Source organism: Bubalus bubalis, chromosome 2, assembly GCF_019923935.1.
Source record: "Bubalus bubalis isolate 160015118507 breed Murrah chromosome 2, NDDB_SH_1, whole genome shotgun sequence".
Classification (NCBI taxonomy): domain Eukaryota; kingdom Metazoa; phylum Chordata; class Mammalia; order Artiodactyla; family Bovidae; genus Bubalus; species Bubalus bubalis.
The window spans coordinates 10,824,249-10,850,479 of record NC_059158.1 but is presented as its reverse complement, the minus strand read 5'-3'; the positions used below and the strand labels follow the sequence as shown (position 1 = coordinate 10,850,479).

General features: G+C 45.3%; 1 protein-coding gene and 1 non-coding gene across 7 annotated transcripts in view; one reads left to right on the top strand and one right to left on the bottom strand.

Annotated features, from left to right (window-relative positions):
* Positions 1-26,231, bottom strand: part of JARID2 (jumonji and AT-rich interaction domain containing 2) — a 233,248-nt gene that overhangs the window by 81,887 nt on the left and 125,130 nt on the right. For 5 of the 6 annotated variants that reach the window (XM_025265943.3, XM_025265949.3, XM_044927368.2 and 2 more), the window contains one exon: positions 11,341-11,482. In XM_025265943.3, the coding sequence (XP_025121728.2) occupies positions 11,341-11,482 (142 nt within the window). Of the gene's footprint in view, positions 1-11,340; positions 11,483-20,022; positions 20,149-26,231 lie in introns of those variants that run through there. The other variant, XM_025265945.3, reaches the window with a different exon arrangement.
* Positions 3,360-3,464, top strand: LOC112583024. Its single transcript, XR_003107390.1, has one exon. It is a non-coding gene; the product is annotated as a U6 spliceosomal RNA (small nuclear RNA).

Sequence of the window (26,231 nt, the reverse complement as noted above, 5' to 3'; positions counted from 1 at the left end):
AAATTACCCAGGCCAGAAATATGGTGCTTTAACATACGCTTCAAAGTGGAAATTCCATCATCACTTTAAAAGAAAGGATGGAGCCAACATAAACTTATTCTGCTGCTACTGCTGCTAAGTTGCTTCAGTCGTGTCCGACTCTGTGCGACCCCAGAGACGGCAGCCCACCAGGCTTCCCTGTCCCTGGGATTCTCCAGGCAAGAACACTGGAGTGGGTTAATTTATTCTAATAGTCTCCTAATGAAAACCAGAAAAAACAGCAGTATCTTTCAGATACCTCCAACTCCCTTTCTGATCAGCCAAGACCCTCTTAGGTTTAAGTAAATTCTTCCGTTGGTTCAAAACAAGAAAGCGATTGCCATTGGGGTTTGTTTTGCATTTACCAGGGCTTCCCTGACGGCTCAGTGGTCAAGAACCCGCCTGCAACACAGGAGACCTGGGTTCCACCTGTGGGTTGGCAAGATGCCCTGAGGCGGTGAGGACAGCGAGGCCATGGGCTCCCTCCTCTCATCGAGAGAAGACAACGCTGTTGTTCAACCTGCACCCAGCTAACGTGCGTTCCCCGTCTCTCAGCACATCCTGGCTTAGAGGGATGAGGAGACCAGAGCTCAAAGCTCAGCAGGCACCCACTTACATTACCACGATACATCACCATGTTTAATTCAAAGAAACACCTGAGTTGTTACAAGGGCAAGGATGCCTCCCTAGGCTGGTCCAAGGCGAAGCCCACCCACCCTCAGCCCACTGCATCCTCTCTGCAGGCCCGGGAAAGGCGGGGTGGGGTGTGGGGTGCACCCCACTCTCAGTACAGGTGACTGCTTAGATCTGCTATGATAGTGGCAATCCTGAGGCATCTGTAAGACAGAAAAACTGGACTGGGGCCTGATAGTTTACCCCTACAACCACAGGGGCCCCCTCAGAATACCAACCTCTTCTCTCAAACGTGTGAGTATAGAAACCTTAGGAAGCGTTAGCACAGAAGAGTTAGTAAATACATCCTGCCCCCTCCAGCCCTCTGGTCAATGTCAGGCCTTCCAGAAGCAGCCTGCTACAGAGCACAGAGACCCCAGGAGGCCTCAAGGCTCAGCCTCACCCTGCTCCGCAGGTCTGTTCCGCCAGCACGCAGCCCTCCATCCAGCATGCTTGGCGCGGAATGGATGCCCCGCCACCACATCAGCTGGGGGTTGACTGCCCTCAGGGCACTGGGACTGTCTCTCCCTGTGATCTCGGCCAAGAAGCTGGCTCCAGACACCCTCTGTCTGGAAGTTACAGGGCTGCCCCACAAGGTCTATCAACAGCCTAAAAGAGTGAAGAGTCTACAGAAGGAAAAACTAAGTGTTCGTGTCACCTTGCTGTAGGTTGGCCCAACTCCCCTAGACACCCCGTAGTGTCCCACAGACATCATGTCTTCCACAGTGCTCCACATGCTGCATTTGAAATGATCTGCTGCTTCTCTCCGGAGTGGAGATTTCCTGCAGCAGAAAATAAGGCTGAATCTACCATCTCTGAGATCCACCTGTGACCTGGCAACAACTGGAACCTTGAAGAAATGAGTGCTTCTGGCCCCTGCTTCCCTGAGATTCCCACTCCTCTGAGGGTTAAAAAGGCATCACTTTGCCCAGCCCTCAGAATCCTTCCCTGGTGGCTCAGACGGTAAAGAATCTGCCTGCCATGCTGGAGACCTGGGTTCAGTCCCTGAGTCAGGAAGGTCCCTGCAGAAGGAAACGGCAACCCACTCCAGTATTCTTGCCTGGAGAATCCCATGGACAGAAGCGCATGGCGGGCTACAGCCCACAGGGTCTCAAAGAGTCAGACACGACTGAGTGACTAACATACACAGCATCCTCCGGCCTCTCCAAGTATTTTGAAAGCAGAGCTCGTCTACCTCTCTTCAGCAGCAGCAGTCCAAGCGGGCTCTTTACTACTCCCCTCAAGGTTTAGAAACCATCGACTGGATCCTGAAATAACCTGGGAGCTTCACCTCTTAGCAGAGCACACCCGAGCCCTTCGCTGTGCCTTGGTTTTCTCATTCATAACATGGAAATCAGGGTCAAAGACCCATCAAAAGGAACTGCTGTGAGAATCAAATGGACTAATACATGGAAACAATTTAGAGTATTTAGAATAGTGGCCAGCACACCGCAAGTGCCACATAAATACCTGTCACTGCTGCCCTGCTAAGGGCCAATTCTTTTGGAAGACTGTCTCTACCATGGAGAGTTAAGAAAAATTGGGGTAAGCAACAGAAAGGTTCTCCAAGGGGACTGAGCTGCCAGTCTATTCTAAAAAATTCTTCTTCCTATTTTGAATCAAAGGTCTAGTTAAAAGATCATGCCAGAAAAAAAACACGTCTCACCTTAAACCATCTAAACTGAGAGGATCAATTAGTGATGTCTCCCACCCAGCTGGCACTTGATAAGATCAAGGGGTGTCACTTGCCATCAGGCATGCATCCACAACAGTTCCACATATTTACGTGCTATCCAGGGACTCTGCATCACTCCAAGAGGTTAGAAAATCTCACAGACACCAAGGCCTTGGGAGGCTGCTTTCTGGTCCTGGGGTTGGTGGCCTTGTGGAATTTGAGAGCCATGGTGCTGGAATACACCTAGGAACAGTGCTGGGCCAGGGGTGAAGTCAGGAGTCGGGGTCAGGAGGCTAAAGCCACGTGTCCACAGGGCCAGAAAGGGGAAAACAGAGAGAAGCGGCAGAAAGGTTCTCCCAGGAGAGGATGGGCTGGAGAAAGCAGGTAGGAGGCTCCCTGCATCTGAGGACAGGGAGCCCAGAGAAGGACGGCAGCACCATGCCACGCAAACACAACTGCCAGGAGCCCTGGGACACTCTCCTCCACTCCCGACTTCCCAGGCCTCCCGACCATGGCCCTAAGAAAACCAGGCCAGTGAGAGTCAGCTGGGGATCAGAAATGACACCCTTCCTCCAGCTCCTGCCTCCCCCTTCTCCGACCAAGGAGAACACACAGGGGCTCAGGCCAGGGGGCAGTAAAGCACACAGGGCACCTTCAGCCCTGCTTACCCTGGTCTGGGTGGCACGAGTGTGCCTCTACTAGAAGCACAGGGTAGAGGGTGCAAAGAAAACATTCCAAAGGGAACCTGCAACCCACCCTGCCAGCTAGGCCAAACAAATCCATGCACGTTCCACAGAAGGGTCCTGGAAAACAAGAGCCCAAGGTTGCTCAGTCACCAAGGAACCTCAGTCCCCACCCAGTTCCAGATTCCTCCAAGCTCTACCTGCTGCCTCCTCCAACAACTGTGCTCCACCACACCTCCCCAGCCACCCAGATCCTCCTGCTGATCTGGGCTGCATCTCCATAAAGTGTGTGGCGAGGGACTTCCCTGATAGCTCTCTTTGGCAACACATATACTAAAATCGGAACGATGCAGAGAAGATCAGCATGGCCCCTGCGCAAAGATAACATGCAAATCTGTGAAGCGTTCCATGTTTTTTGGCCTTCCCTTGTAGCTCCACTGGTAAAGAATCCACCTGCAGTGCGGGAGACCTGGGTTCAATCCCTGAGTTGGGAAGACCCGCTGAAGAACAGAACAGCTGCCCGCTCCAGCTTCTGGCCTGGAGAATTCCACGGACTGTTTACACTCTTTTTGGACACTAGTCATGTGCATAGTCAAGAGGACCTAACGTGGGACAAGCAACACACGGGTGGACTCCACAAGACGCTTCATTAAATGGGAAAAGGGTCTGCTTCTTGTAAACCAAAGCAACGTAAAAGATTGTTCTGAAACCCCAAATCACACCACACAGGTAACAATCTGCCAGTTAAAATTCCAAGAGAGGAAGAGGCAACAGGAAATCCCATAAACCTCCATGAATGATGTCATGTGCAAAACCAGTCAGACATTATATTGATTATTAAAATAGTTTCCACGGTTCCTCAGACACCAGGGCCAGGCCCCATGTCACCGAGGAGGACGCAGGACAGTACTCCTGAACAGCCTGCCAGTATCCTGAGTGGGATCGGAGAGGTCTGAACAAAGCCTGGGGATGCTGCTACAGGGAAGAATGAACCTAATCATGATGGGGTGGGGGCGGCGTACACGCAGTGTTGACAGCACATGCCATCCTGCAGTGGACAGTCAGAACCCTGGCTCCTGCAGCTCTCCACCATTCCATTGGAGTCACCGACCTTCAGGTTCGCCTTGGTGGCCACTTAATCAGGGTATGCAGAGCTGAGAGATGCAATCTCCCCTCCAAGCTTGAACAGCAGGAAAAGAGAAGGAATGCCCTGAGCAGGCACCACCCCCTTTGCCTCTTAAACCCAACAACCAGGTGAAAAGCATAACCTTCAGAGGGATGGAGGAAGGGCCCACTATCATCACAAAGTCATCATGGATTTATCCGGAACAGTCACTTGAAACAGAAGCCAGTTAGGGCCTCAGATGATTTTCTACTACCAACAAGCCAGTTAGGGCCTCCGATGAATTTCTACTACCAACATGCTCTGGATGGAGTGAGATTTTCTATTTATAAGTCAACTGCTTCTTTATTTTGAAATCTTCCCTTTGATTGTATCAGGGCCTACTTATGCAATTCACTTTTTTTCTTTTTTGATGACTAATTAAGCATAAGGTTGTGACTGTGACTAAGACAAAGTGCAAACATGGTGGTTACATTTCCTGTGCTGCTTCTCTCAGTCAACATTCAAAGAACAGATAGGAACTTCTGCTTCTGGCCAAGACAGAGCGATAGGGACAGGAATCCCCCCTGGCCTGAAGAAGTGAAAATCCACACGAGACAATGGGCATCACACAACAAAACCCTGTGGTTCCTGAGACACAAACGACTGCCCAGAGACAATTTTCAGGCCAGAGCACATGGAGGGGAATGCAAGAAGAATCCAGAGGAATCCCCGAGTTGGGGAGAAGGAACTGAGACTTCGGGGAGGAACAAATGTTCAGGGTGGAGCACTGAGGAAGCCAAAGCCAGACAGGAAACTCTGGAACCTGCTGAGGACCCTCCTCAAGCACTTGCTGAGGCCTAGTGAAAACTCATGTGCGGGAAGTACCCAAGGAAAAGTACCACGAGAAAGGACCACAGGGAGCACTCTCCAAACCCCACACAGGGCTGACAACCATGCTTTGCCAAAATGGTACACATAACACAGGGTTCTCCCTGAGCAGTTGGGAAAACTTATCCCTATACCAAATACTGCTCTCTGGCCCTACCTAACAAAGCATAAAAGGCTCAAAGTTTCCTGGTAACCTAATCATACCCTAGAGCAATGCTTGAGAAGGGTCAGAGACACACTAATATACCCAGAACCCAAAAGAAGACGACAACTCATGATGCCTGGCATCCAACAAGGAGCCACAGGGCAAGCAAAACAGCAGGAGGACATGACCTGCATTGAGTGGAGGGACATCAATTAAGCCAAACTGACCCCTAAGTGACACAGATGACAGATTAGCAGACAAAGACACTAATAACATCTATTATAACTCCATTTCCTATGTTTTAAGAAGGTAGAGAAAAGATTAAGCTATATCAGGAGAGACAATAAAGACAATTAAAAAGACAACAATGTCTGTGGTGAAAAATACACGTCTGCAGATTTTAGACCAAAATTATCTAAAATGAAATACACAGAGAAAAAGACTGGGATAAAATGAACAGAGCACCCATGAGCTGTGAAAACAACCTGGAGTGCCTGGATACACGTGCACCCGAGATCCCAGCCAGGGAACACGTGTGCAAACTGTAGCTACTAGAATCTTCTCCAAAACTGATGACGTCTACAGAACTGAGAACCTCCATGAACCTCAAACACAAGAATCAAAGAAAACTACATGAAGGCATACTGTGTGATGGTGTGTGCGTGTTCAGTCATGTCTGACTCTTTGTAACCCCATGGACTGTAACCCACCAGGCTCCTCTGTCCATGGGATTTTCCAGGCAAGAATACTGGAGTGGGTTGCCATTTCCTTCTCCAATTACATGATAGATTAAAATAAACAAACAAAAAATCTTTAGAAGTAGGTTTCTTGCTGGACACTCACTACAAGCCAGGAGATGGTGGAGCTGTACCTTCAACAAATTCCACAGGGGAGGGGAGGAGGAGGAACTATTGACCTACAATTTTATACCCAGCAAAAATACCTTCCAAAAATGAATGAGAATTTCTTACAACTGCATGCGATTCTACAACCCCAGTAAAAAGATTTTTAAAAAGTGAGGGTGAAAGAAAGACCATATCAGACATAAAAAAACCTGAAAGATTCATCCCACACCAGCAGAAATTAGAAATGTTAAAGCCCTACAACCAGAACCCAACGGAAAATGATAACAAAAAGCCATTTAGATCAATAGGAAGGGAAGAGGAGCACCAGAAATGAGAACTGTGTGGGTAAACTGTGCAGGCAAGCAGGCTAGACCCGGCTCCATTTACATTATTTACATTTATTTAAATCTACAGATTATTTTCTGTGGTTATTAAAGGTGCCACATAATAATCAGTTCCTCAATTTTGCCCCTTTTCTACTTCCTGTAAATAGAAAATATGTTTCAGTCAAAGATAGGTCTGAATTCAATAGTGCATTTGACATTAAACTATACTACTAGTGCATTCTGTTCAACAAATATGTAAAAACTATCAAGGCTTTGAAAATTCTAATTCTTACTGAGGGTCACACTGAGTAACTCCTATTTCTTACACTGAGTGCTGCCAAGCAAGTATTCTATGCATTTGGGTCTATCTTCCTTCTAAACTTGGAGGTAGCAAAGTATTTTATGTTAACACAGTAACTCAGAACAGAAATAAGGAAAACTTAAATTTGACAATTCAGCTATAAAAGTAATACCCAATAAAAGCCTAGGAGAATTCTCATCATCCTGAACATATATTCATCTCCAAAACTTAAACATCACCACATCTTCAACCTTAAAATAACACTCCACATTCAAAATCCAATCTCCTAGAGCAGGGCTGTCTTTGAACTCCGTAACTCTTACACTACCAAAGGCCTAAATAACTAAAATACAGCAGCTCTTTAACAAAAAGAAAACATTTCTGTCCCTGCAGAGGCATGGTCCACACTTTTTGCAAAAAAAACTACATAAGACTCTTATGTACTTGGCTTTTTGAAGTGTGTCAGGGCATCTTAGTATTAAGTAGTATTAAGAATAGGGACCACCCCCAAGGGCTGTCTGGTCTATTCACATGTGACTTACATGTGAATAGACCAGACAGCACCTTCACAAACTATAGTCTGGCCCCCTCATGCCTACTCTATGTAGGCAAATACCTGGTCACACCAAGCTTTGCAGAAGAAATTCACACTCTACCATTACAGTCCTTCCTGTGACTCAGTAACTTCAAAATAAAAAAAAAAAAAAAAAAAAGAGAGAGAGGGACACACGCCTACACTTTTCCATCAACCCACAGATGGTGGTGATGGTGGCGCCATGGAGAAAAGACATGAATCACAATTTGCATAAGTCAAACTCTATCTCTTAACACATCTGAGAAGTCTTCAATGAGTCTGCATGTCCCCATACAGCAATTCACGTGTCATAGGTGCTGATGACAGCTAGCACTGTATCTCATACACAGCCCTTATTATATACCTGGGAGCTTTTCATGAATCAACTTGTTCAGGACACAAAATCCATCATGAAGTGGTTACCATCGTCACAGGTGTCTCAAAAATGAGGAAACCAAGGCCCAGTGACATTGCAGACCTGCCCAAGAGCACGTAACAAAGAGATGACAGAACCAGAAGTCATGTGGTGTGGCTCCCATGCATACTCTTAGACACTGAGCCACATACAAGGTTCCCATGACACGTCCCTGAAACGATCATTTAGAGGTACACCTTTCCACCACACAGACAACCCCTATCCTGATCATAAGTACTATTCCAAGTTTCTCACAGTCCATCCACACCTGACTGACAAAATCTGTCCATTCTGGTTTCTAAAAGATATTCAGATACTTCTTCCAGGAAACACAAATGTTATGATGATCAAGTGTAATGGGAGAAGCCATTTAAGGTGGCAGAGGTAAGGAGCCAGGTATGGCCACCAACAAATTAAAAAGGGGTTGATTAAATGCTGAAAGTCTCTCTAATGTTTCCATTCTAAACAGTAAGAACTAATTACAGTGTTCATTTTTAAACAGAATTTATCAAACTCACCTACCACAATGATCAAAAGAAACAGAAAACCAACACCCAGGAACCCCCCAGTGCCAAGTCCTCCAGACCTTCAACAGCTGGGCTGCTCTGCCCATCCAACAGGCAGAGACCTTCTAGAGAGGCTGGCTTTTCCTTTCATAAAGAGGAATTTCAGATGATGACCTTTTAATAACTAAGAGATTCCTTTTATTTTTGCCTCAATACAGGAAAATAAGTCCTTTGGAACTCTAGATTCTACTGCTTTCTATGTGCCAAAAAAACCCCAACTTAAGTAAATCCAATGGCAGCAACTACACAGGAGCAAACACAGCTTAAGGGGTTTCCAGTAGAAAAGTAATAGTGCAAACACATGAGATGTTTTGACTAAAGACTTAAGAAACGTGTTACAAGCATCAATCAGAAAATGGAATTGCTTCAACTTGCAGGCTGGAAATCTAGGGCAAGGTCTAAACTGAGGCTGGCATAGTCTACACTTAAGATTTCAATTTTTCTTAATGTCAAACACATAAATTCCCTTTCTTTCCCCTGCTCTAACCAAGACAAAAGGCATTATTAACTGATGACCCTAAAAACATTTACCTAAAAAGAGCAATTAATTGTAACAAAAAATGCAAGCATTCATATCATTCTAAAGAGAGAGGTAACGCTTTTTCCAAAACAAATACGTAAACCATGACTCTGGAATTTTAGGACTCAAGTGTTCTCCTCCAGAAAGTCTAAATGTCAATGGAGAACATGCCCATCATAGAACATGTTCTCTGCATGAGTATTTTTGGGTATTTTAGACATGAGGTAAAAAGAAGAATCTAGTCAACAATCTGCCCAATGCTTTAAGCAACATTTCAAAATTACCATTTAGGTAGTTACTCTGGGCTTGGGATCAGCAGACACAACATAACTTCTTTAAAAAGGTATATTATGTGTAAGAAGGTTGGCACTGAAGTCTGACAGTAATTGACAAAGCTCCAGGAACTTGGATTCCAGTTCCTATTATCTGCCAGACAAGGCAGGGCATGTACCATATAGTTTATACTGAATGTTCATTCTAAATACCAACAAGTAATCAAAAGAGCTCTTTGAAAGCCCAGAAGTAGAAGAAGTTATTTTTTATTTGCTGTGTGCCCTGCAACACCACAGGGCATTTATGCCCTAACTACACTGTCCCTTCGTAAACAACACAGCTCCCTTCTGCCAGGCAGGCCACCCCAGACCAGCTCTGAATATAGCTTAACCTGTCAAACCTGAATCTATACTATATCCCTGGGTAGATTTCACTAGCAGAGTGTGATTGTAACTCCCCAAAATGCTGTCAAGAATCCTTAATTCAGTAAAACAAGGTACTCAGCACGCTAATAATTAAACAGATTAGCAATGGGTTAAGTTTTCCCTAAGTTCCCAGAACAAAGTTTCTCTTTTCTGGTGCCCTGGAGAATTAAAGCTAATTGACTGATTTGCACACAGCTGCCACACAGCACCACAGTCCCGTGCAAAGAGGAAGCCGGCAGCACTACCATCTGAGAAAGGCACCCGGAGCCAGGGACAAAGGGCTCCCCGCCCCCACCCCAAGAGAATGAAGCTTGATGACCAATAGCCTCTTGCTGACCAATCCCAGCAGAAGTGAAGGTGATGGCCAGCCACAAAGCTCAAGTACTGGTCACTGTCACTTCCAACCACAATCACAGAATTCTGTTCTCCAAACACAGATGAAGATGATGCTAGCCACACAACCGTCCCCCCGGCCCCACCCATGTTTGGAAACATGGATAGGATTATTACACACTCCAATATGTTTACGAATGTGATTTTAAAAAAAAAAAACATATCCTTTAACCCCCTGCTCTTGTGATGATGCACTTTTCAAATTGGGGCCGAGTCTGTCGCAGAGCATTTGAAACATAAAAGGCTTCCACTGAGACCCTCAGCCAAGTGTCTTTAAAAAGAGTAGCATACAAGGTCCAGTACACTGGCAGAGACAGTTCTTATACACGCTTGCTAACTGTACTAAAAACAAATCCAAGGACACCTTCTAAGATGCAGTGCTGAGGAGCAAGAGATAAAGGTGGTAGAAATTAATGCAGACTCTATACCATGAGTTTTCTAAAGGAAGACACTGCGTGACAGGAAAACAAAGGCTTGCAGCTAATGGCTCTCCAATTTCAGATCCAAAGTGCAGATCTATTACAGATTTTTAAGTATCCACACATGGCTACCCTCGTCCTTTCCTGAATTTGCTGCCAAATTCAGTTCTTCATTAGACACACACATCAAGATGGTTTCTGAAAAGTAACTATAACTCTGTAACAGAAAGGGTACACAAAGAAGTCCAGACCGGGGGTTATTTTCCTCCCCTTTTCCCATCCTCTCCAACAAACAGATTCTAAGAACAAGTAATTAATCTTGTCATCCAGGAAAACACTGAGTATGAGAACGGAAATGGAATGAAATGAAATATAAATTCTAAATGGGGGCAGGGGGGGAATCACATCATACATGAGACACGAAATAAGGCAGATAACTAAAAAAGGATTTTTAAACACTCAACTAAAAGTGTTATTATACAACGTCACTATCAGTGTCTGACCATGAAGCCACAGCTCTTGTCAAACTACCATAGCCAACTTCCTGATCAAGCTATCTTAAGCTTATTTAGGAAAGTCACTAAAAAAACAACAAAAAAAATTAAAAACCTGCTGGTAAATTAATTCTATGAACCGATTTCACACCTACTTATTTGGTTAACACCAAATGGATTTTGCTTTCCTGACAAGGGGAAAATTTTTTTTTAGAAACACCACATTTAAATCTTCATATTCACACCTCTGTAGTAGTGGCAAAACACCATCTAATATACTCAGGATTACAACCAATGAAAACCAATCAAAATGAACGTCAGAGGCAGGAATTACAAACTGGCAACTCTCTGGACAATTTTTACAGCAGGAACTTGTTTTGTTTGGCTCATACAATTTTTTGTGTGTTTTACTCATCTTTTATGATAATTAGTGGACAATGTTTAGAAACCAGGGTATTTGATACAAAAATTCAGAATTCTGGCTCCTCTGTGAAAAAAATTAGGAGATTGGGTGAGTGGGCCCAAGTTTGTTCCCACTTAAACTGGCACCTAGTTTGAAGTCCCTGGTTTAAGGCACGAATATGTTCAGCCTTGGGTACTAACCTTTTCCTCGACGGCCCTTCTTCAAAATCTGAAGAACTAACATCGTTGCTAGTCGAGGACACTTGGGATGCATCGTCCTTCTCATTCTCTGACTGTTCTGATGCTGGTCCTAATCCCTTAGACTGGCCATTACCAAGGAGCCCTACAGGTGAAAAAAGGGGACAAACACTTAAATACATGACATAAGGAAGCAGCACTTTACCACAGTTTAACCCTACACAGTGGCCGATGAGGGCAGACAAGAAACTCAACAGGAGAGAACCAGGAGGTGTGGATCCCCTGAGAGGGGAAGGGAGAAGCCCCGCCTCATCCTACTTTTGACCTTACACAAGACTGGAGTGCCTGCCAAAGAAATAACGCCAACAGTAAGCAATTCAAGCAGAAAAGTATTATCGTAGTAATATACTACAGGGTTCTTTCTAAAGTACATCAACTGGGCTTCCCAGGTGGCGCTAGTGGTAAAGAACCCGCCTACCAAGGCAGGTAGACGTAAGTACATCAGCATCTTTGAGGACTGGGGAAAGAAAAGTACTTCACATATTACCAATTCAAACTAGTTATCCTTCCAGGACCACATATTTACTCCAGAAAACACTAAAACCCTTTTTGGAATTGCCTTCAGGAAACAGTAACTACCACCCAAGAAAAAGCATCAATCATTGCTTTGTAGCCATCTATCGGTTCTTAACGAGAAATCTGACCGAGAAATCTGACTGGACAACTTTCTCTTCATAGCAATCCTTCCCATCAGAGTCGCCATGTTTGACTCTGACCGTCCCAAAGGACAAAGATTCTCCACGACAGCATACATGGTGCCATGCTGAAGAGGGGGTCTCAGGGCCCCAGGGTGTGCTTCTAGCAACCCGAGCTGGACAAGGGCCTGCACCAAGTGATATGGAAGTCGTTCAGCAGCCAGGTCACACTAATGGGTAACAGCTGAATAAAAGCCTGGTCCTTCCAGAGCTCAGACATCCTTCCATCCAATCCAGGGTTCTGGACACAATTTAGTTTCTACCAATGGGAGGCTTGTACCCGCCCAACTGTCCACAGCCACTGGCCCCCAGTTTCACTGCCTAGTCACCAGCCTCTGGGCATCAGCAGAAATGCTAACACAGTGCCTACATTCTCACAGCCACAGGGTTTGGCTTTTATATAAAGCCAAAAGGGCAGGAGTCTTTTGTTCTCCCAACACTTTCAGCAAGTTTGTAAGCATTTATGTCCCTGTATTAAATCCCTTTTTAGCTGAAGCATTTAAAGAGTGGTTCCTATTAGTCTCCATAAACACTATACTCCACACACTGAGTCGGATTTTCAGACAGAAAGCAGTATACTGCAACAAAACCCTGGGACCTGGCCTGCTTATGCATTTCCCCAGTTATCTGTTTTTACATCATTTCAGAGTATGAATAATAACATAAGGTTGGAAATCTAATACAATGCAGTAAATAAAATCCCATGGCTGTCACTTAGACTTGGGGCTCTGGGAGTCATGACTACAATATGGAAATGAAAACACAGACAACTTCCCAGAGAAGGAGAAAAATGTGGGGAGTGTGCACCGTGACGCAAACAGGAGACATAACTGGAGGGAAATCTATGGGTCTGAGGGTTGAAGTGTGGCCAACATTTCAAAGATGAGAGCAGTGCTATTCATTAGAGTAACCACCAGTCACACGGTGCTGCTGAGCGTTTGAAATATAGCTGATGTGGGTAAGAGGATGAATGATTATTTTTATTTAACCACATTTAAAACTCACTATAACTAACATTTCTAAAATAATTTCATATTAATTCTAAAAGTGTTCTGGACAAATTATTAGGTTACATCAAACACATTTAAATTAGTCTTACCCGCTTCTTTAAGATTTTCTAAAGCAGCTCTAAAAACTAACACTACATATGTGGTTGAAATAACATCTCTATGATCAGCACTGAATGAGAGCCCTGCAGAAATGCAACGGGTTGAAGTTGGTCCCCCCTCCCCGCCAGACGTGTTAACATGACCACACAACAGCCCACCCAGACAGCAGGAGGACACAAGCACACTCATACACACAGATTAGCAAACTAGCCCAGGGACAGAACATAAGCCAATGGATGAACAACCACACTGAAAAGGATGCTGAACATGAAATAAAAACTCTTGTTAAGGAAGCATACATGAAATTAACATTTAAGGGACATATCTCTCTAAAATAAAAGTGTATTCCTGGTTGAATTCACATTTTTTCAATAGGACAAAAGGACTTTAAGGAGAATAAAGCAGGAAAGGAGGAAGGAAATATAACTATTTTCTGCACACCTACCATATATATGCCAGGGCACTGGGGATAGACGCATAATCCAGCAAATCTAAATTCTAGTAGTGACAGGAGATATACCTGGGTGTGTCAGTTAGCAGCATGCAGCCCTGAACTTGCAGGGCACGCCAGAGGGGAGGGCAGTGAGGATGGATCACTGGAGCACGCAAACCTGCCGACGGCAAAGCGAAGAGAGCGCAGCTGGTATCTGCAATCACCTAAACACAAAAGCCAAGGCAGTGGCGGTGCTGGTGGCGCAGGAGGAAGAAGAGGTGGTCGTTTGAAGCTATGTTTGAACACGGAGGAGACAGGAAGGAGGCGCTGCTGGGTGAAATCGGGGAACAAGCACTTGCTCTCCCCTCTGGTGCACAGCAAGGTCTCAAGGGTCTGCTGAGGGAGCAGGCAGCCCATGCATGAATGAGTGAAGGAATGAGTAAAGCAGAGAAAAGTTCAGCTGTTCAGTGATAAGGAGAACCTCAGTAGACTGTGAAGAGCGGTGACCCCCACGCTGGAGCGCTAGTTAAAATCACCTGGAGGTTCAAGCACAGGGCCCCCTTCTAACATGCTCTTTTAACACCAGAAGATGCTGTCTGCTTTGGCTGCTCTGGGGACCACATTCTGAGATCCACTACTGCATGGGGAAGCAAGAGTCAGTCAGCAAGAGACCTAGTTGCTCTAAGACACTGTACAGCTTTGGGGAAGCCTGCACTAGATCCCAGGAAACTGACTATGTTTGTACTGTCGTAACAACTCACAGTAAGACACCCAAACCCAAAGTTCCGCTGGGGCATTCATTCTTCCACCTCTGATCATCACTTTTGTGAAGGGGAAGAGGGCTGCTTACAATACTTAACCACAAAGCTATGTTAAGTCTGCTAATGGTAAATATGGTTAAAAAGTAAAATAATGGGGAGGGGAAAGAAGTGTTCATATGACTCACCGGAAAAGACCCTGATGCTGGGAAAGATTTGAAGGCAAAAGGAGAAGAGGGCAGCAGAGGATAAGACAGTCAGATAGCATCACCAACCCAATGCACATGAGTTTGAGCAAGCTCCAGGAGACAGGGAAGGACAGGTAAGCCTGGCGCGCTGCAGTCCATGGGGTCACAAACAATTGGATACGACTGAGCGACTGAACAACAGCCATCTTAGAGACATCATATAGAACAAGGATTTAATGTTTCTCTTCTCAACAACAACAAAAAACCTGCCCAAGCACAAATTCAAGGAAACTGAATTATGAAATTTTACATGAAAAGGGGCAATTTTAATTGACTGTATGGGAGCTCAATGTCAGGCTGAGGAAGAGAATGCTCTGAAATGCTATGGCAAGACTAAGCTCCATTAAAAAAGAATCAAAGTACTGAGTCCATTGTCCCATGCCCTCATCAGACTGATATCTTGAAAGAACACCAAAGTTTCCCACATTTCAAGGATTAACAAAGTCTATCAACCGAACTAGGGGAGGGATGGGTTGTCATTCACTTTCCAGATCAGGAAAACGGGGGACACGCAAAGATGCTGCTTGCCCATTCTATGAACTGAAGGATGTCAGCTGTTTCCAGCCTTTTCAGGGGGCGAGACTGACTTGTTTTGCATATGACTGACTGTTTCAATTTGAGTACCCCAGCCTGTACATCAGCACGGAGAAAGTGTTCATTTATTTTCAGTGAGACAGTCTATGTGGTTGGATAAACTTGGGCTTTTTCTTCTCTGCACACCCCCACCCTTCACATCTCCAGTGCGCTGGCTACCCTATTTCATTTTGAAGGTTTTCATCCAAGTCGTACCACCTGCCAATCCAGGAGAGCCAGGTCAGCAAGACGGATCCCGACGCCATGGGGCAGAAGAGCCATTACGAGAACATCAGGCAAGCCAGTGCGGGCTGCCTCTCCTCTCCCCAACGGAACAAAGCCCTGCCACCAATTTTTACAATGATTTTTAGTCCATGAGAAGAGTCAAACAGCATCCCCTCCTTCAAACACACAAACTGGCTTTATTTTTCCAAACCCCTCCCCTCATCAACACAAACCTTTGTGGGGAGAGAAGCTTAAATAGAGAAGCAGAAAGGCCCACACATTCTGCACCGCCCCCAACTCGGGCATTCGTTCCCCTCTATTAATATTCAGTAGGTTGAACTTAAATTAAACCACGTCTATTGTCTTTCACAAAAGCAATAAATATGAGCTGAAAATTCCAAGTCACTGCGGTAAAGGCAGCTTGGGCACTGTCTCCAGCCTCGGCAAGTCACCATCAGCTGACAGGGTGGTGAGTCAGAGGCCACCCCGAGGGCAGTGCCCGTGCTCAGGAGCTGAGAGCCCAGAGGAAACAGAATTCAGCAGCTCTGCACCCCACCTCCCACGTGAGCCAGCAACGAAAAGGCTTTCAAGGCAATATACCCGAACGGGTCTTTGCTAAGCCTGGAACAGCAGCAGCAAAGAGGAAGGGGGCTTCTGTGCTGGGGGCTGCCCGTGCGTGTGCACGAACTTCTGCCTCTGGCTGTAACATAAAGGGGGCTGGGACATTTGAAACATAAATGAGGCCAAAGATTCCTTCAGCTAAGCGGTGATGAGAGCTACAGACTTCAGAACAGAAACATACGCAGAGAAGGAAATTCTGTCCCAGACTCTGAAAGGGGGGACGAGCCTGGGCGGTGCTTCTAATTTTATGATGTTTTAGACACAAAGAAGTTTTCCCAGTCATCATGTTAGCTACCCATACAGGACGAAATACACAATGGAAGAAAAATCTAATGCCTCTCGTTTCACAAAAGCAAGGCCTAGAGAAGGGTTAAAGAGAAAGAAAAACAAGGAGACCTTTGAAGCTGTTCCCGAGCTTCCAAAACATCTGGAGCACACCAAACGTATTAGCATATTAGGGAGAGTCAGTGTATTCGGCTTTGTTGTAGAAGAGATGCACAAAAGGTAATTCTGTATTATGGAGCCAATGCCCGTCTGTCACCCTGTCACTGCGAGACAAGGTATCACATTACATATTAAACAGTCAAGCATCCAAAGAGAGCTTTCATTTGCAGCAGCAGCAGCAGCAGCAGTGCGTGCGTGTGTGTCTGTGTGTGTGTTGAGGGAGGGGGCTGGCAAGACATAAAAGCAGCCCCCTTGGCCGAGGTAGGACCTTCTCTGAGGTACTTAGAATGTCTGTTTTGCTGCCATGATTACTGGAAAATAAAGCCTATTTTCACTCAAATTTTGAAAGAAAAATTAGATTGTGCTGTACATGTGGATGCTGGGGAAAACCTGGCTGGGGCCAGCTTCACGGAGTCAACATGAAAATGTAGTTTAAATCCAACTGTATACACTCAGGTCAGCAGCTGAGCCTTGAACTGATCCTGGGGTCCCGGGAAGGGGGTGAGGGCCCAGGCCGGTCCACTGACACCCTCTCCACCACAAAACACCAAGGTGGCTGAGAACAAACCACAGTCTTGAGGCATGGTGTCACTGCCACATTCGTGGGCAACATAGCACGGATGAGTGGGTTTGCTCCTTCAGCTCATGGAGGACACGCAGCCCTTTCCCTCAGGAGGATGGCCCCCAACAGGCCAGGGCGCCCCTTTGTCTGCTCTCAGATCAGCAATGCCGATTCCCCACTCCAACCAGGAAAACACAGCCCCAGCGGCCCCTCAAAAGAGCCCCCAAGAGGCAAGTGCACCCAGAAAGTAGAGAGCACGCGTTATGGATGGAAGGATGGATAGATAAATACAAGAGACAGACAGATGGACAAATAGATAAGATAGATGGATGGATAGGCAGGCAAGCACATAGACCGACAGGCAGAGAGGCAGGCAGGTTACAGAATCCCCCGGAACCCTTCACAGCCAGACTTCTTCTCCACAAAACCTTCTTGGACATCTTTGCAGAAAGGATGTTCATTCAAAACCCGACAGTGATAATGTCACAGAAAAGTTGGGCCACTGGGCAGGAAGGAAAATATCTGACCCTCATCCTTTTCTCCTCTTTTCAGAATCAAGCAAATGACTAAATTTGAGAGACGTGAACAGGAAGAGAGACAAACAGAAACCCTAGCCCAGGAGGCAGCTCCTCACCTCAAGGTACAGAGGGAACAAGCCCGCAGACAGGTCGTAAGTACACACAGGAAGGTGGACCAGATCCCTGCTCTGACTAATCCCCAAACCGGTCAGCACCACCAGGAGACAAAAGACTCTCCTCCCCACGGCCCAACAGGAGTCACAGAAGAGGCTCCAGCAAGGACCAGAATGCCACACGGAACATGACTGGACACAGAAGTGCCTCCACCGGCAGGGCCCGAAATCTCCAGGAAAGATGTCTGAATGGTCCCAGAAGCTACTGAGGCTCTGGTGACGACGCCAGTAAGCAGGGCCCTGCGTGTCAGCGCCACTCCTCCACTTCTTTAGGGCAAAGGCTCTTCTCCCTACACTCCCATCCTCCCATCCTTCACCCTTCAAATGATTCCCACAACAATCAGAACAGGTACCGTGTCTTGAGTACAAATGATTACTGAAATACAAGCATTCACATTGCTCTATGATGAAAAGCTCTACCTGCATCCAGTCGCCCTTAGCCTCCTAACTCAGGGTCATTCTTTCTCTTGGTCCCTGCCCCCATCCCGAGACCTCGCTGTGTTTACACTGGAAAACCAGTCAACCTAGTTGTAACTGTCCATCAAAAGCACAAATCCTTGGAATCCCCTAAAACATGAAACTCAGGTCTCTTGTCAGCTAAGTAAAGGGTGTGCTGGACAAGTGGCCCAGTGCTGAGAGTCCGAGAGGTCGAAGATTGCCTTCCACATTCAAAAGAAGTGATTAAAGACAGTGTTGGGCTTAGGCTGGTATGGAAAATGAGCTGCAGAACAATGGACCACTGCAGAGCCTGGGAACTTAGAGGCAGACACAGCGGAAGGGAACCCAGCGCATTTTTATCAAAATTCTTTAGATAAACAAGACCAGCATGTCCAAAGTCTTCTGTTCCGATAAGGTGACATGCCAAAATCTCGTTTTATAAATCCTGTAATTTGCACTTCTCAAAGGGAGATTTTCCATAAGCAGAGCATGTTCCCAGATAGTGACATTCTACCTATAATTAAAACGTGTCTGTGTGTGTGTATTTGGAGAGAGAGAACAGGAAAGCTTCATATAGTCATTACATTTACCCCACAAAATATAGTCACCCAAAGAAACCAGTTCTCCAATATTAACAAGTCTCTACAAAGTTAAACAAAGCTGGCTTTAACACAAATCAACAAATCCCATAAAGTTATTAGCTTACAGGAACAACTTCAAAACACTTAAGTGTCCTGACAACTTAATTCAGAAAGGTAAACAGCCATATCCTCACCCCAAACAGCTCTGGCAGTCTTTATTCCCTAAGCCCATAAAACAGACCCCATGGAAGTCCTAAACTCTTTGTTATAAGCTTTCCAGTGCGTTCATACCTCACTACATATAGATAAGTCAACTGCACACTCACTTCTCAGATGAATATAACAAAGGATTAAGTGGGATATTCAAAGTCCAAAAGAAAAACAACATCTGCAGACAGCAAGGTAGCTCAGAGAGGCCTACTGCCTCCTGGAGCTGCCTTCTTTCCGGGGTTGAAATGTAATCGAAACAGTACAGAAAGCAGAACTCCAATAACAAGGCAAAGGTTTGAGGCACCTAAAATTGATGGCTACTAACATTCACCTGTGTTTACACTTATGCAGACATGTGTGAATGCACGAAATGTGGGAGCAGAACCGAGAGCTCTCAAAGTTTAAGCTTTAGGGTCTAACCTAGAATCACTGAGTCTCTGTTTACGTGCCTCAGTTTCCTCCATTTTTTCAAGGAAAGAGGACAAGAGGCGGAGAAAGAAAGTATGAAGGGAAATGAGAACCATGCATACTGTTTATAAAGGAGACCAAAGCTATGGCAGAGGATGAACTAATTTATAATCAAACATCTATTTTTAAATGCTGGGAAATGATTACAGCAACTAGCAATAAAATAAAGGGGGCCAGCCATCACTGGATGACAATTCAGTCCCCAGAGAAAGGTCGAGATCCATACAAGCCTGACTAAAACTGCAGATTTGTCCAAAATGGTCAACAGAGCTCAATGCTTTAAGAGCGACATGAATTCTCTCTTGTAAATTTCCACAGTGCCTTTGCAGGAGCCACCACGGCCCCCAGGGAGGATACCAAAGCCGAAAGAATAGTAATATTAAGCAAATCACAACACTTTTTTTTTTAAACATACTCTCATATATATACAGCACCTTGCCATCCATAATGGATTTAATCAGGACCCCAGCAGGGAAACCCACAAAAGGCCTATTTCTCCAACAAAAGCCACAGCAGCCTGAAACAAATCTAGAGCGATTTGGTTTTTTATTTTATTCATAGGAACAGACCTTCTATCCCAGGTTCCTCAAGATAAGCCACCAAAAACTGCACCTGACAGACCCGTGGAGCAGCCATCCTCAGAGCCGGATCATTGCAGAGAGACAGAGAGGAAGGAGGACAGAGGACGGGAGGGAGGGGGAGGGCGCGCGCGAGGCAGGCTCGGAGCGCTTGTCAACAATCCTCCCCTGCACGTAACGCGGGCGCCTGCGGATTCCGCCAGTGCAGATTCCGCGCGGCCGGGGGGAGGGGAGGCGCCGCGAGGGAAGGTTATTTATGTGGCTGCGAGAGACTCTAACACCAAAGAGGAGGGGTCTGGGGCTTCCCCCCACCCCTTCCTGATGAATTAGAATGAGAAAAAGGAAAGGCTCAAATAGCTTTTCACCCTGTAATTTCCTCAACCTGCAATGCAGACAAATCCTTATTTTTAGGATCTCTAAGATGGTGTGAGGCGGGATGGGGGTGGGGGTGGGGGGTGGGGGGGGGCGGGTGGACCCATTGGATGGGAGCAGTTTAACTGTCCACCTTCTCTGTGCCCAGAGTCAGACTGCTCTCCCCTCCTCGCCCCCGCCCCACCACCCCTCCTCGCTCACACGCTTCCCCCTCCCCAGCCCAGCCTCGGGGTCCTAGCATATTTTCAATGGCATCCTTTTTTTAATATCATAATCTGTGTCATTCAGCACTTGCTTTTTATTTATTTTTATTTGTTTTTTTGGCTGGGAAGCCTGGGCAGCTCTCCAGACAGACTGCAGAAATCTCTTCCCACAAGCTCCTCCTCCATCCCGCGCGCCCCCTCCCTCCCATCCTGCTGCCCGGGTGCTCCATCACTTCAGTGATGACCGCATGGGCCACGGCTGCCCTCCCCGCCCCCAGCGCCTGGACACCCCGCCCCCAGGCACATAAATTCATCTAATCTAATAAAACAGAAGCTGTTTTCCCTCATTGTTCCTTGAGGATCTTTCACAAAACGGGCTCTGTGGCCTGGCAGCTGCCGAGAGGGGTGAAAAAGGCAGGATTCCAGCAGGGCTGGCCAGCTCCCTGGCCCCAGATAACTGCAGCTCGCATCTCCTTCCCTATGTCATAAGCTGTTTGATTGTTAGTCAAAGCTTTTGAAGCTTTTGAACTTCAGCTGGCAATTATCACGTCCAAAGCACATGCTCTGAACACCAGCCCACATTCTCCTCGTTATGCCTCTCCAGAGGGGAAGAAGATGGTCGACACCCTAAGAGAGGCCACATGGCACTGAAAGCTTCACCAGCAAGCTCATCCAGGGAGCTGGGGAAGGAATGCCCTTACTCCTTCCTACTCTCAGCTTGTGGCTGCTGTTAACTATTGACTGAGCCCTTTCTGGGCTTTACATACATAGGTCAAGTTATTCAGTCTTCAAAAAACCCTAGAAGCAGATCTGTCCTGGTGGCAGGGCCAGTGACTATGCATTTTGTCCACTCTGTTTCATAAATGACCACAGCATCTCGACCTGCCTCACTTTCAAACAAAAAACGTCAGGAGGCAGGTGATGGTCGGCCCAAACCTCTTCTCAATTTCCACCACTTTAAAACCAAAATTACAGGCAACGCCTTTAGAGATAATCTAGTACAATCCCCCACTTTATAGATATGTCAACTGAAGCTTCTGCACGTCTGGTTCTTAACCAAAAGCACGGTGAGTAAATCCTCAACAAGCAGAAGGCCATCGAAGAACCTGGGGTTTCTGGGGCCAGGGGCAAGCTAACACACCAGAACAACCTCATGACAAACTCCCTGTAGGATAGAGGGCTGGAAAAGCCTCTGCAACCATTACACGCCCAGTGTGAGCCCAGAACAGACCCTCATTCAGCTCTCTCCAGTGCAATCTATTCCTATTATGCTGAACAACTGTTTGGCGTGTATCCCACTGCAGCATAAGTCATACACAGTCCATTAAAGGACATTTAAGGGGTGACTGTTTGGCTTGTCCCTCTTCTTTGATTAGGGACTTGTCTTAGTGGCCTTCCCTGATCAAAAGCACCCAAAAGGGAGAACTGCAAAGGAGATATGAGGCAGGTATTGATTTGGATATTATGGAAATTTTGAAAAAATGTTAGTAAGAAAGTACAAACCACAAGACATAACCAATCAGTCAGAAATGAAGCTTGAGGGTCATGAATGGATAATGGTTATGCTTAACACCCCGACTCTGACCACTCAGACACAGCCCCTGTGGGTACGTAAGGGCTGGCTGCTCTTTACCTATCTCTAGTCTCCCAGGCTTCCTCTTCCAATCAACTGAAAAAGTAACAAGGTATTTAAAGTCAAAAAGATAAGGCAACCCACTCTGGTATTCTTGCCTGGAGAATTCCATGGACAGAGGAGCCTGGCTGGCTACCATGGGGTCGCAAAGAGTGGGACATGACTGAGAGACTAACACTTTCACTTTAACAGGATGTTGGGCCCCAGACTGCTCTTACTTCTAAAAGCATAGCAGCATCTGACGACGCACTTTTTGTTGTTCAGGTGCCAGGCTGTGTCTGACTCTTTGTGATCCCATGGAATGCACCATGCTGGGCTCCTCTGTCCTCCACTCTCTCCCAGAATTTGCTCAAATTCATTAGACTATACACTAGGGATTTATTCCCTAAAAGACGTGCTTAGCCAGCCCTGTGTATCCAACTCTGGCCTGTGCTCTGCTGCTGGGTCGGGAACAGGACCTGGGAAAACTCCTGGCTGTAAACTTCAGTAGGTTTTGGACTGTTCGGCTAAAACACTGTCTTACCAAAGAGGAAAGCTATCTTCAGCACCGGACAGACTAGAAGGACCAGCATCCTCCAGGAGATACACAAGAACACTGAGAGCGAAGTTCAGCTTCACAGCAGCATCACAACTTTCAGTACTGAAATTCTGTTAAGAGGGGAGGGTAGAAAGGGAGACTGGCAATGACTGTTTCTTTATTCAAACAAAGTATGATTGACAGCATCACCAGCTAAGCTGCAACATTCAAAGACGGAGGAAGTCTCAATTCTTAAATGAAGACAAGACTCCCCTCAATACTGGCAACTCTGTCGAGACCCCTTTTCTGCAACTTGGATAAAACAGAGAAAATCTGCAAACTCAATCACTAAAATAGTCTCTATTGTGCTTCCCCCTACCTTATTATTTTTTAAGTTACAGCACAAATGTGCATGCCCAACAGTATATTATTTTACTGTGCACAATTACTAGCTTCACAAAAAGGCTATCACACCATGTTAAGCCCAAGAAGATTTTTCTTCCAGCTGAACGTTAGGTTACTAAGTAAGATCTCACCATGATTCTGTTTATCTTCTGTCCTGTCATTTTCACCATGATTTATCACACTCTATTGTATGGTGTATGTGTGTGTGCTCACTCAGTCGTGTCTGACTCTTTGTGACCCCATGGAACCTATAGCCCACCAGGTTCCTCTGTCCATGAGATTTCCCAGGCAAGAATACTGGAGCAAGCTGCCATTTCCTCCTCCAGGGATCAAAGCTGCATCTCTTGCATTGGCAGGCAGGTTCTTTACCACCATGCCACCTGGGTAGCCCCATTGTATGGATATTCCACAATTTATTTTGCTTCTCTTGTTCATTTAAAGTGTTGCTGATCTGTTGCTATCATGAACCACGCTGCAAACATCCTTCTACTTGTCCCCTACCAAGCAAGTGCTACGGTTCCTCTGAGATACACACCTAAGAGTAAAAATTACTAGAAATTCTTGGGTACACAAATATTCAAATTTATAAGTTAACAGCAAACTGGTTTCCAGTTTTTTGCTTGTGTACCAGCAATGTATCACTGAACTTCCAATTGTTTAAATATGAAGACCTCTTATTACTCAAGACTCCAGAGTACTAGTCACTTCAACTGCTACTTTAGAAGAGATCAGAATTTCAGAAAGGATGTGTCCTATCTGAAGAAATGCTCTGCAGCCGGCCAGGTACAAGGCTGCCCTCCACCTGATTATCGCCTCAATGCCAGGACATCTGAGGTCTCAGAATTAAAGACCCACCTACGTGCACAACCAAAATGAGCTGGGCCAACTCCAGCAGCCCACCAGCTGCACTCAGCATTTTAAAAAATACACAGCTGAAGCAAACCCCAAATCTTGGAGGTGGACAAAATTGGAAGGAACAATTCATTTGCTGCCTTAATCAAATTTGGATATCTAATAATACCCTGTGCTAATTAAGAGAACCTGCTGCCTCAGAAGCATTAAGACCTTATTTTATTCATGTATCCAATCAAGGAAGTCAGCCGATATTGAGGGCTGGGATCCACCTCAAACAGCAAAGACAAGCCTGTCACAGCTAGAGCAAACCCTGGGGTACTCCCTACCACCCACGATCGACCTCCAAAAGCTCTCCAATTCCCTACCTATCTAAGCTACGGCACGTGACAGGGGCACCTTACTGCCTGAGTTATGTGCTATGAACAGCAATTTACCAAAAATACTTAAATAGGAAGGCAGGGTAGAGTGGGTTTCCCTGTGAGAGGACAGCATAATAAAGGTGGCGGTGTCCAGGAAGTCTAGGAAATAAGAGGGTTTTAATGAGCGCATTGCATTAGCCATGTGTCCAAAGATATTTCTCTATTAGCAGAGCTGACTTACACAGTATGGATCATATCACCTAAATTATAATAATTTTTAAAAAGCCAATACAGAAAAATGATCCACTGTGCCAATATCTGACTTTCAAAAATACTATTGAAGTGTGGGCACTTTGCAGCAGTCATTATGTTAATAATAAACATTACTTGTTAAAACTGTATTTAAATCAAAGTTAAGACACTGGCAGTATACCAACCAGAATTAAGTACATACAGAGTCTGACTTGGACCCCTTCCAAGAGGGCTTGCTAATTCCTGAAGCACCAACAGCGCTCAACTGTGTAATGCATGTGGCTGGCCCTACAGCCAACGTGACTTCAAGGCCACAATGTACAATTATAAAATAATACCAATAATTACAAGAACACAGAAGGGAGAACTGGGTTGGATGACTGTATATTAACTGGTGAAACAAACTTGGTTGCAATGGATTTAGTCACTAATACCACTGAAATGTGACTACAATTAAACCAGGAGGTTCACATTGATAAGCTATCAGAAAAAATGTTCCATCAGACTTTTTAAATTAAAAAAAAAAAAAAAAAAAAAAAAGGTTTATTTGGGCATCTAAACCACTAAAAACCTTACTGATTCACAGCACATATATCATAATTTGGACAAGGTTGCTTGGTTCTAATCTTAGTTTTACTTCCCATGAACCTTAACTCTCCTTAAGCTCTATGAAAGCTCTCTGTGCCTCACTTTGCTTACCTGTTAAATGGCCATAAGGACAACAGTGGTCTAAGATGTTAAGTACCAATGGCACATGACAAGTGCTTTATGAAGGGCTACCTACATGCCTTAATAAGGGGTTCCATGGTGGCTCAGATGGTAAAGAATCTGCGTGCAATGCAACAGACCTGAGTTCAATCTGAAGGGAATGGCTATCCACTTCAGTATTTCTGCCTGGAGAATCTCAAAGATAGAGGAGCCTGCTGGGCTACAGTCCATGGGGTCACAAAGAATCAGATGTGACAGAGTGACTTTCACTTAATAAAACTTTGGTGCTAGTGAAATACAATTTTTGTGGGTAATAGTTCCTTTAATTATTTGACTGTAAAAAGAAACAGAAGATACATATATATGTAAGCTTTTAATATTTTTAAACTTATTTTGCTTCATTGCATCATGCAGGATCTTTAACTGTGGTGGAAGAACTTAGTTGCTCTGCAGTATGTAGGATCTTAGTTCCCCAACCAGGGATTGAACCAGTGTGTTCTGCATTGCAAGGCGGATCCCTAACCACTGGGCAACCAGGGAAGTCCCTAATGTATTTTTTTTAATGATTCAGATAATGGATTTGAAAAGGTAGACAGAGAAATGATGCAAAGTTAAAGATTATAAAACTATGATTTTGAAAATTAATCACCGTGGTATTAAGTAGAATTCAATGAGAATCACAACATGGCCACTTTACCTCCTTAAGAATGAAGAGTAACAGAAAGCGCTGTTTGAACAGCACTGAGACCAAGAAGAGGCAGATCACAACACTGACAAAGCCCACAGCCTCACACACCAAAAGTATGGCAACATACTGATAAAGGCATGACAATTTTTATATTAGCGATTTCACTTCTAGGAAGTAGTACGAAGAAATTAAACATAAACAAGAATTT